The 11,937-nt window shown below is 41.0% G+C and overlaps 1 protein-coding gene across 1 annotated transcript; it reads left to right on the top strand.

Moving 5' to 3' along the window:
- The first annotated feature begins 270 nt into the window (after positions 1-270).
- DIPK1A (divergent protein kinase domain 1A) lies at positions 271-11,646 on the top strand. Its single transcript, XM_021526137.3, has 5 exons — positions 271-404; positions 6,620-6,754; positions 7,026-7,133; positions 7,816-7,992; positions 8,844-11,646. The coding sequence occupies exons 1-5, from the start codon at positions 351-353 to the stop codon at positions 9,654-9,656; spliced, it is 1,287 nt and encodes a 428-aa protein (XP_021381812.2). The 5' UTR covers positions 271-350; the 3' UTR covers positions 9,657-11,646.
- The last annotated feature ends 291 nt before the right edge of the window (positions 11,647-11,937 follow it).

The raw sequence follows: 11,937 nt of genomic DNA, 5'->3' as shown, positions 1-11,937 counted from the left end.
AAGGGAGCTCGGGGGCGGCAGTCGGCTCCGGGCGGCCCTGGAGCGGCAGAAGGGACTGGGACAGCCCCAGGGGCTCGGGCGGGCGGGGCTGGCCTCGCCGCCTCAGCCCCGCCTCGCTCCCTCGCGGCTGCTGCGTTCGCACCTCCGGCAGCGCCGTCAGGCGTGAGCGGCGGCTCAGGCGGCAGCCGCCCGCCCTGCCCGACGGCCGCCGGCTCTCGGCCGCCGCTGCCCGAGCAGCTCTTCCCCGCCGAGCCGAGCGGGGCCGGCGGCGCGGCTGCGGCGGCAGGCGGGGGAGCGCTCCTCACCGCTCCGCCTCCGACCGCCGCCCGCTGCGGGGATGTGTGATTGCCATGGCGAGGCGGCTCTTCCCAGGGGCCTGGCTGAGGAAGCCCCACTCCGCGCAGGTAGGCCGGCGAGAGGGACCGGTGCCGGCGCCCGTCCCTCCCCGTAAAGTTCCCTCCGGGGCGGGCGCCCCCCGCAGGGCTCTCGCCGCTCCCCCGGCCCGGCCGGCGCCGCCGCCGTTCCCCTCCCGCCGGCGCCCGGCGGCGCCCGGGACTCGGCTGCGCCGCGCCGCCGCCCGGCCGGCGGGAGGCGGCGGCGCCGGGCTCGGCCGGCGGGTGTCGGGCCGGGAGCAGGTGGCGGCGGCCTCGGGGCCGCGGCGCCGCTCGCCGCCCGCCCGCCGCTCGCATCGGCCTCTCCCGCCGCCTCGGGGCGCCGCGGCTCCGCGGAGCGGCCGCCGCAGGACCTGTTACGCGGCCCGCGGCTCCCCGGTCACGGCGCGGCCGGCGGGGCAGCGACACCTGCGGCGCTGCCGCGGCGCCGGAGCCCCGAGCTGTGCTCCGCGCCCCGGCTTTACACCTATCGCCCGTGCCGCGGGCATCCACCCGGTCAGCGCATGGACCACAGCTTGCAGGAGCAAGTCATGCCCTTTTTTGCGTGTCTTCTGAAAAATTAATGTCGGGCACTTTTCTTCTGCTGCTCCATGCATTTCCTTATATGTTCATAGACACACTTTTGCATTTCCGTATGCAGGTACATGTTTGCATTACTTCAGTTAGCAGAGTAAGGGTGTTTTGTTTGGAAGTACTGTGGCTGTTACGCTGTAAGGAAGTTCTGCGGTGAAATGTTAGAGTCATGATTTTTGTGGTAGCTTGAAGGTTTATCCACTGGGTTTCCCCTTATCAGCTGGGTTGTATTTTAACTAGATTGTAACTAAGGTGAGCATTTGTTGAGTTTGAGGAGATAAATAATGTTTACTTTTCTTATATATGCTGCTTATGTGTTTGTCATCTGTTGATATGCTTAGTGATCATTGGATTAAAAAAAAATAAACTTCATATTGGCGCATTTTAAAATCTTGAATGTTTGAATTTCTCCTTATTTGGAAAAGTTCCAGATGAGGAGAAATATTCTTCTCTTTCTAGAAGTACCTGGGGTGTGGTGTAATGTTTAATGAGAAGCATACAGATATCATTTTACCCTCTTTAGTATTTGTTTCATGGTATCAAAAAAGATTACTCTAGATCTATTTACTGAAGTAGACACTTGGACAATATTTGGATTCCCATGGCATAAAGTCTTCAATACAAATAAAAATTAATTCATAATCTATATGCTACCTGTCAAATTACCTGTTTGCCTCCTTTGCCTTGATAGTTTCTTATCATCATATGGCAGTATCTGATAATATTCTTCTCTACTCTTCTCAAAATTTAATTTAAGGCCTTCCAAGCAAGATACTTTATTTCAAAATCTGCTAAGAAACAAGAAGACCGCAAAATTATTTATTAGAAAAACCAAAGAAGTTAAATGTTTAACTCAAGATTTAAAAAAAAAATCTAATTGTGCTTTCTTATACTGAGAGCTGATTTTGCATATTCTACGGACTTGTATTAGGAGATCTAATATTGACTTTGTGACCTTAAACATATTTTTCTGTGTTAGTGAATGTATGTTGATATTTGATGCATCCACAGAACAGCAGCAACTATCAATATATTGGCTTTTCTTGTCACTGCATGTTACTGTTGGTACATGACAAATGTAGTCATGATTTACAGTGATTGCTGAGTGCTTTATTGAGATTTGTCTCCAAAGAAGCCAGTGCCCTCCAAGTAAGTGGTAGACTTAACTCACTGAGGGCTGTGAGCAAGATGGAAAGACTTGTGCAATGTTTCTGTGCAGCATTTCAAGTAGCACACCGGGGGAGATGTTTGTACAGTGGAAGGTTATCACTGAGTGAATTCCAGCCTTTGCTGGCTGGTGTTCCAGACTTCTTGAACATTATGTTGTGAAATGAATTGCCAGAACATCAGGTTCTGTCAGACAGAACTTAATACTTGTTCCAGCTTTTCTGCCCTAATAGGAGCAGGATATTATGAGCTGGGTTGCAACACCTATTCTATGGTAAATGTTCTCTTGATTTACACACGCTTTAGCTTTTGTGCAGAATGCAAGACCCATAGGTAATCAGTTGATGATCTTTTAGCCTAAATAAGATGTCCTGCCATGTGTCAGCTCATGTAAAAAGGAGCAGGGCACACTCTTAGCTATCTTAGCTCAGTCCAAAATTTAGTGTTAGGTTCTCCCTGAGTAAATGCTAAAGTCCTGACACTATAAAGAATAGTAACTCAGAAGTACAAAGCTTTGCCATTGCTTAGACTGCAATTCATGTAATAATAGTAAACAAAACAAAATACCCTAAAACCTGAAAAAAATTTAAACACCACTAAAGACCACAAAAATAATTTAATTCTATTTATAGGATTTTACAGTTGGGTGATTACCACTGGGATTTTGTTTGACAAGGAGAGTTAGTGTCCCAAATTTAAGGGACATTGCCCTGAAGTTTTTTTCTGAGAGCTGTAGTTACCACTTGTATTGTGAGGCTGAGGACTAACCAGCAGGATTCTTTATGACAAAAATCATGTCAAGACCACTTGCATGTGTGGAAGTTTGACTTTACAGATTCTGGACCAAGTTTACAGACTCTTTAAAAATGCCTTGTGGACTTCAGTAGTATACAAGAGACTGTCTTTGAAGGGCCAAAGAATAAGCAAGTTTAAAGCCCCATATAGCAGAAATTTCCTAAATAATCTCTTTGCTCTAAGATTTTAATCCCTTCTGCTCTGTTTGACCTTTAAAGGAGAGATGTCCCATTTTCCATCTTGGTCATTATTTTATTTCAAAAGATACCTCAGCTCTGTTTCCTCACTTTGGTTACTCAGGATACAAAATAACTCAAGACACTGGCATAATCATAAGCATGCACTCTCTGCTTTTAAAGATGTGAATGTGTCCTGTTCATGGCATCCAAAACAGTGTGGGCTAATGCTCTCAGACATCATGTCAGCCTACCTGAAGTGCCTCCTGTGAGAGACAAATCAACCTGAACAGAGAACAAAACAGAATTTCTAACATGATTGGCCTACTTTTTTTCATCTGTCCTTTTCTATTGCAAGCAAGTAAGACAAATGGAGCGAGCAACTCAGATTTGAAGAAGATTACTACACTATGGTTATGTGTAATACTTTCCAGAATTGAGCTCTCTGTACTATTAAACAAAGAAACACCTTCATACTCTTTAACCATAAAAGTGTTTTAAATAAAAACTACACTCACCAAAAATCTGTCAAGTTATGTTACATGTTGATTCACTACTCTCCATATGCTTTGGAGTGCATCCAGGCTTGAGTTTTGCCAGAAGTGGTTTTCCAGTTCTATTTCAGGGGATGAATGTCTAATTATTATTCAGTGCATATGACTTAGCAGAATATACAAGTGATGGAAGAAGTTGAATCTGTAACATCAAGCATTGCAAGTGCTTCCCTCATTCTTGCATTCCCTGGCTCATGTTTAAGTCTTGATGGAAGAGTAAAGTTGAAAAAAGGAACTGTTTCCTTGTTTTGACCACTTTCTTCCTTTTTCTGATAATTTTGGAACTCTCAGTCATTCTGTTGCCTTAAAAATGTTCTTAGGACAAGTTTCCTGGCAGTTTGTCACAGTTTCAAACGGAGTCCATCTCTGTGTGTTGTTCCCTAAATGCTGCCTGGGACTTCTTGCTCAGAAACATGTTCCAGTGCTCTGCACAGCAGTGTAAGTCCTTGTGCTCAGGGTGCCTCCCCCGTGTGACCAGACCAGCACAGTAAAGCCCTGTCCCCTCATGAGGACAGCGTGTGCCTGTGCCAGGTGAAGTGAGCTACGTGTGTCTATGCTCACAGGCCCATTCTGGGGAGAAAATTAAAATTTGGTAGGGGAATGTATGGGAAGAAATCAAATAATGATCATGCCTTTTGCTGGACTTGATGAGGAAGTCCTTATCAGAAAAGTAATTCCCTTTGAAGCAGAGAGTGGAACCTTGATTGTCTGTAAGCAGAGGGATGCTGTTGTCCATGTTCTGAACTGGCTGGGCAGCTTCTGCAAGTCAAAAGCTGCATGACTCCATTGGCACAGTGCTGAGCTCAAAATAAATCTAGCTTCTCTGCAACTTCCTGCCAAATACATGATGTAGTCAGATGGCATTTGGGGAGGATTTTCACTCTCAAATACATTCTCTTTCTGCCTAAGGAGGAGGACAAATATATACAGTGTCCATACTGGGAGAATGGTCAATATTCTGCAGTGGTCCTGAGGCCTGCAGGCTGCTGCTGGTCTCTGAGGTTGTACTAAATGGAGACAATAATCCAAAATTTCATTAAACAGCACTTTGGTTTAAAATGTATTATAAAGGTTCATGGAAGGATTTAGCAGGAAACACTGAGGAATGAAGAGGGCTTGTTGTCCCAGAAGCTTTGGTTCCCAAGCAGTTTTTATACATGAAACAGCTTTCCCTAAAATTGTCAGTTTTATTTCTGTTGATCTTCTGCAGATTTTACCAGTAGTTTCTGTGCTTCATGTTCTGCTACGTAACAGGGCTTTTAGAAATAGCTTTAAAAAACTTCAAAATTATAAAATCTGTCTCTAAAAAAAAAATAACACTGGAATATAAAGTTAATTGTAGCTCTCTCCTTTTTTAACCAGGTAGTTTTAAGATTGTCAAGTGAGTATGTGTGAAGGCGTGAAGGAATAGAGATACACATGTCAGCTTTATGGATTGGAATCACCTTTGGGTCTTTTGAAACTGACTTTTTCTGGATTTTTTGTTTCCAAGAGAAACAGTATAATGCATGCTGGTTGTTATATTTTAATAAATACTAATAAATTAGTCTTTCTGGTTAAAAAACATGCTTATTTGCATCTGCTGCAGTTCTGTGTATGTCTGTGATGGCAGAATTGATCACAATTACTGCCTTTCTTGGAACCTTTTCCAAACATAGGGAATAATTTCTCCATAATGAACAGTCAAGCTGGGACGTGTCAATTTGGAAAAGAGATCACAGGGAGGTGTGTTATGGAGGCCTACAAAGTCATGTCAGATGGGGACAGAGATTGTTCACTCTTCTCTTCCATTACATGAATTAGGGGTTCTCAAACAAAGCTAATATGAATCAGACTTCAGCAAAAGAAAATGCAGCCCCTGACCTTGGTAGTGGATAGTAAATCTGTGAATTAATTGCTAAAGTTTGTTGTGGATGCTAACAGCTTATGTGGATTTTGAAGGTAATCTGGGTAAATTAGTGAAAGATAAATGATTTGAGATTTACTAAATATAGAATATCACATCTGGCTTAGCAAGTTCTTCTAGAGGAAACTAGGAGCACATTTGGTGTATGTAATATATGTTATCAGTCTTCTGTAGCATCTTTTTATAGCTCTTGCTGAAGATCAGGATACGGATAGAAATGGATCTTATACTGACCAAATATAGCTGCTCTCATGCTCTTACATCCTGCTGCTAAAGCTGATCCTGATCTTCTAATTAGCTTCTGATCCTGATGTGAATATGAAAATCATCCTGTTAGCACACCAGACTCTGAGGAGGAGGGAAAAAAAAAAAAAGGAAAAGATCAAAACATCCCTCCTACTTTGTAAGACATTCAGTTCTTAATTTATAAATAGTTTTTCCTTCTGCCCCTGTGAAAACTCTATATGTGAGGCCACAGAACAACAGGAAAGTCATGCATACAGTTGTGGGAAGGTGAAGGTGAGGCTACTACATAAGAATTTTATTTGCATAATTTATGGTGTCATTTCAAGGAAGGAGTGGGAGACTTTAGCATATGGAACCTGACCCCGATATCTATTCTGCTAATTGTATTTCTGTATTGCATATTGACACATTAGCACAGATTATTTTTTGACCAAATTCCTGGTCTGTTGAATTTGATTTACCATGAATGGAACATAAGTAACTGGTCTTAGAGAAAAATGCACTTAATTGAGCTCTTAGTTTATTATTTTGATCAAATTGGTTCCTCAGTCTGGCTTGCCCTGTGAGGGTCTGATACCTTTTCTTCTATTTATTTGTATCTCAATTTTCCTTCCACTTATGTCAAACTGACCTCCCCTGTCAGTTCTGGTCACTGAAGCAAATGTTCCATATAATGCAGTCTGCTTATTTTATCACTATGGAAGTCAAATTCCTTAGAGATGAAATAGTAAATGATTTTTAGTAAATGAAATAGTAAATTTACTGCTGCACAGTGAATTACAAACAATATTTTCTCTTTGTGTGCTCTAGGTCCGTCTGTCATACGTGCGGATCAAGTATCTCTTCATCTCCTGGTTGGTAGTGTTTGTTGGCAGCTGGATTATGTATGTTCAGTACTCCACCTACACAGAACTCTGCAGAGGACATGACTGTAGGAAAATAATAGTAAGTGTATTTAGTATAGCTTTCTCAAGTGTTTGACTAACTCACTCTGTGCCACATGTGATTTAATCAAATTCTCATGTTCCATCATGCTGATGTAAGATTACAACTTCAGTTACAGATAAAACCAGTTGTGTCTCTTAACAATATTTTGGCATAGGGTTATTAAAATTTTTTCTTAGGTTTTCTTTCAAGACTCAGGTGTTGGAAAAGATACAGTTGTTGCCTCCTTTGCTAGGCAATTTATTAAACATTTTTCCCTTGTTTGTTTCAGTGTGATAAATACAAGACTGGTGTTATTGATGGATCAGCATGCAGTAGTCTTTGTGCTAAAGAAACATTGTATTTTGGAAAATGTTTGTCAACAAAGCCTAATAATCAGGTAAGGCTTTACTCATCCAACGTAGTTTTATTATTTCACACTGAAATGTCACTGTCTGGAACATCAAGTAGACCTTCATGTCAGCAAGCTGAATCTGTTTAATACAGATTATCTCAAATTTTATTTGCTATGACAGGCAGAGCGTGTGTGTATATATATATATATATATATGCCCCCACATAAATACACACACACACACACCTATACAAAGAAGATACACTGTAATACAAATTAATATACATATTATGCACCTATATGCAATAATAGAAATTAGTCCTGTATATAGAGGGGTATATGGCTCTTTTATACTACATGTATTTTGGAAACATATACAATATATACTAAATCCCTCCACAGTTTGCCAGACTGTGCACACACTGTACATCTTCTCTGCTACCCTGCATCACCAACAGAAGCAGCAGCCTCATGACAAGCTGTGCAGGTGGCAGTGGTGCCAGTCTGCTGTCGGGGAAGCTGTGTGAGTTCGGACAGCGCAGCATCTCCCAAGTACCTGCAGCAGTGGGCTGCCTTTGGAGCTGCCACTGCTCAAATTGCCACATTCATTGTCTGCACAGCATTCCTTTCTGATTTGTGTTGACTCTTAAAACAATGGTTGGATTACAGGTGGTCTTCAGATGGACTTCTACTGTGTTTTATACCTTTTCCCCCTTCTTCTGCATAGATTTATTTAGGAATCTGGGGAAATCTGCAAAGTGTTATAAAATGCCAGATGGAAGACGCTGCTCAACTTGACTTTGGTACTGATCCAGAACCAAGGAAGGAAATAGTCCTATTTGATAAACCAACAAGAGGAACCACTGTTGAGAAATTCAAAGAAATGGTGTATGGTCTTTTTAAAGTAAGTACATTGTAATGTATTCTATTTTGACAGAACTGCTTGTTTTCTTGAAGCTGGAGAGAACACCCTGTTATATGAGCCTTGTTCAAGGATATGCTAGAAAAATGATCAGCACAAAAATAGTTTTTCCCAGAGGTGCTTATCTCGAAGTCTGAAGTAATTAATTATCAGGGCTTTTTCCTTTTGATATGATGGAAGCTGGAATTCATCTTGTATGTCTATAGACTTTGCTAGTATTGGTATAGAAAACAGGATGCAAGGCTGATGTCAGTTGTCATGCGTTACACCAGCTTTGTCTCTAACAATGGTGAGCAGGTGCGTTAGGGTAGTTCCTAGCAAAATTTGGGAAAATTTGGTCTGCCTAGCTGAAAATGGAACAGTTCTGATTCCAGCAATGGCTTTTTTCTCTGTAGTCCTACAATGGAAGTGGTTACATCAAAAAACAAAACTAAGCACTTCAGTGTAATTATGGGATTTGTACTCAGTTTTATCTTGGTACCCTTAATAATTGGACAAAATGTAATTCATAACATTATTCTTCTACATTTGTAAGGTCTAATCAACTGAAAACCAAACCTGATCTAAACTTTTGAATTCTGCATACTTTTTCTTAGAAACATTGAACAAGGTACTTGATGCAATTTTTCTAAAGACTGATCCAATTAAGACCAACGATGGAACCTCTGCAGACAGCTGATGGCTGGTCCTGTTACATCCATAACCAATGAAAACCAGAATATACCCAGTTATTCCTATTATTCATAGAAGGAGAGTAACAGGAGGTGGAGTGACAGATGGATTTGGAGTAGTTAATACAGTCATACTTAATCTTTTTCATTTGTTGCTTTTAGGCAAAACTGGGTGAACAAGGAAATCTTTCAGAACTGGTTAATCTCATCCTGTCTTTTGCTGATGGAAACAAAGATGGAAGAGTCTCTTTGCCAGAGGCAAAATCTGCATGGGCACTCCTGCAGCTAGAAGAGTTTCTGTTAATGGTGATCTTGCAGGATAAAGAACATACTCCCAAGCTGATGGGTTTTTGTGGGGATCTCTATGTGACCGAAAGAGTTGAATATACCTCCCTCTATGGAATCAGCCTTCCATGGATTATAGAATTCCTCATTCCCTCTGGCTTCAGAAGAAGCATGGACCAGTGGTTCACTCCATCCTGGCCAAGGAAGGCAAAAATAGCTATAGGGCTTTTAGAATTTGTGGAAGATATTTTCCATGGACCTTATGGAAACTTTTTAATGTGCGACACAAGTGCCAAAAATTTGGGATATAATGATAAGTATGATTTGAAAATGATGGACATGAGAAAAATAGTGCCAGAAATTAATCTAAAGGAAATAATTAAAGATCGTCAGTGTGACTCAGATTTGGACTGCACTTATGGTACAGACTGTAGAACATTATGTGACCAAAGCAAAATGAGATGTACCACTGAAGTAATTCAGCCAAACTTGGCAAAAGCTTGTCAGCTCCTTAAAGACTATCTGCTTCGTGGTGCTCCTTCTGATATCCATGAAGAACTAGAGAAACAGCTGTACTTGTGCATTGCTCTTAAAGTCACAGCAAATCAGATGGAAATGGAGCACTCTTTAATACTCAATAACTTAAAAACTTTACTGTGGAAGAAGATTTCTCATACAAATGATTCGTAGCTTCTCCACCAGCAGAAGAGAATAGTGATGCCTGCCATTAGAGTTGGCCTGAGACATTTGGCAAAAACAATCTGCACCTTTTTAAAAAGGTATTTCTTTAGTCAGATTTTGTTAATGGTTCTTTCAGTCCTGCCCTTCAGTCAGTAACACAGGACAGGGCTTCTCAAAGAATGAACATGCCTGAGTGACCAAGCAAAGGCCAGAAGTCCTTCTGGTGTTCAGTGCTGTGTTACAGAAACAAGAACTCTGCATGCTTGACTGTTCTGTGCACTTTGTCAGATCTTGAACAGAATGTAAGTGTTCACTGTGCCACCACATCAGCTGAGGGAACATCTTCCATTTCTGTGAAAAACATTGCTCACTTGTGAAATATCTGCAGAGCATTTTTTTTCCTAAGTAGTTTTATGAAGAATCACCACTACTATAAGTAATGTGTCCAAATCCAAGCTGCTGTTATGAATAAACTGAACTGTGAGACTGAAGTTTACTAATACCTTGGCATGGCAGAATTTGCACATGAAATACTTTTTAACTGTGGAAAATTAGAATGATTCTAGAATGGATAGGTTGTAATATGAGACAAATCAGATTCTGTTTACACGTTGTTACCTCATGCTTACATCTTTAATGTTTAAGTAGTTCAACATTTTTAATTGAGTCATTATATGGTGAGCCCTGTGGGAGCCAACAATTTTAGAATATTATTTCTTAAAGTCATCTATATGGTTTTACAGCAATACCAGCATCTGTTTCAAAGACTTCAGTGGAAACCTTTAACCCAAATTAAGCTGTAGCAAACAGTGAAAAGCAAGGACTTTGTGGACTAAGCTATAGTAAAAAAAAATCAATTTTTAAAAATACTGAATAGCAGATGTGTCCAACCAGTTAAAAATGAAAGTCTGCATAGTGCAGGAATCTGCTGTATGACATGAGAAACAATTAATACTTGTGGATAGTCTTGCCTCTTAACTGTCCCTCTACATTTAGCTACAGACTTGTACTTCAATACGTAAGCAAGAGCTAGACCTGAATTTTAGGACAGAAGCTGGATTGTTCAGGATTGTGCAATATTGCTCAAATGGGAGCCTATGAGATAATTTTCAGCTCATTCCTTGCTGTTACTAAGTGAGCTGCAGTGTGATACTATTCTTTTTTTCTAGTAGCATCTATGAGTCACTGTTAAGACTCAAGTCATGAGTAAACAAACATCACCTGATACTAGCACTCCACAAAGCATGACCACTTTACCACCTTTAATCTGCACCCTTGTATTTTTCATATTTACATCTGTGTTCATAACTATGCAGAATTGGATGTCCATAATACACCTGAATTCAATACTTACCTGTTGAATGTTTAACTTATAAATGCTTTAGGTATAGAGTTGTTCAGTCTCTATGATTTTAATGGCAGTCATCTGTATACTTCTGTGTCCTGGCCCCTTAATTCATTTTCAGCAGAAGTAAGAACAAGGTTTGAGTATTTGAAAGGTTAACTGCTCTAGGTATCCCATCTTAAATGCATTCCTAGAATGATGATACTGAAATACAGACCACAATAAAGTAATTTCTTCATACCAAATGTAGTAATATGCAGCTTGGGTTAAGATAGTTTTGTGAACATCAGCCTTTTCATTTAAGAAATGCTATGCTCATGCTAATTATTGTCTTGAACTTGCTAATGTGCTCCAACTATGAACAAGTAAGTATTTGTAACCAGCAATACACTAAAAGTGTAAAGTGGTCATGTTCTTGTGAAAAAAATCTGACAGTGACTGCTATCTGGGCAGAGATTACTTAATAATGCCCAACATCACTGGGTATCTTAACTGGAGAATATGTTTAATAGTGCGGTTTGCTGTACACAACCTTCATTTTTATTACTGTTGCTTTCATTGGGAAAAAAAGTATACTTTTGTTTACAATAAATCACAGGCCTCTTTTTTTTCAGTAACAGTATTTATACCAAACAAGTATCTTAAAGCAAAACATTCCTCCATCTAGTCTACTTTACTGGTGTTTAAACTGTGCAGTTTCTCTAAGTCTAGTAGAAACCCAATGGCACACAGAAGTGCCTGTGAAACTGAGGAGGTAAAGGACCAGGGCAGGACAAGGCTGGTGAGGAACATTTCCAGGTGGCTCAGCCTGCAGAGGGAAATACAGACTGGGCTCTGGGTGGGAGCCAGCCTTTAGGATAAGGAGATGAAAGCTGGTGATTGGTGAGGTGGATGGACACGGAGAAGGAAACAGAAGACTGAGGAAGTGTAGACTGGCATCAGGGG

The sequence above is a fragment of the Lonchura striata genome, chromosome 9, assembly GCF_046129695.1.
Source record: "Lonchura striata isolate bLonStr1 chromosome 9, bLonStr1.mat, whole genome shotgun sequence".
In the NCBI taxonomy this organism is placed as follows: Eukaryota; Metazoa; Chordata; class Aves; order Passeriformes; family Estrildidae; genus Lonchura; species Lonchura striata.
This window is presented reverse-complemented; position numbering and strand designations above follow the sequence as displayed.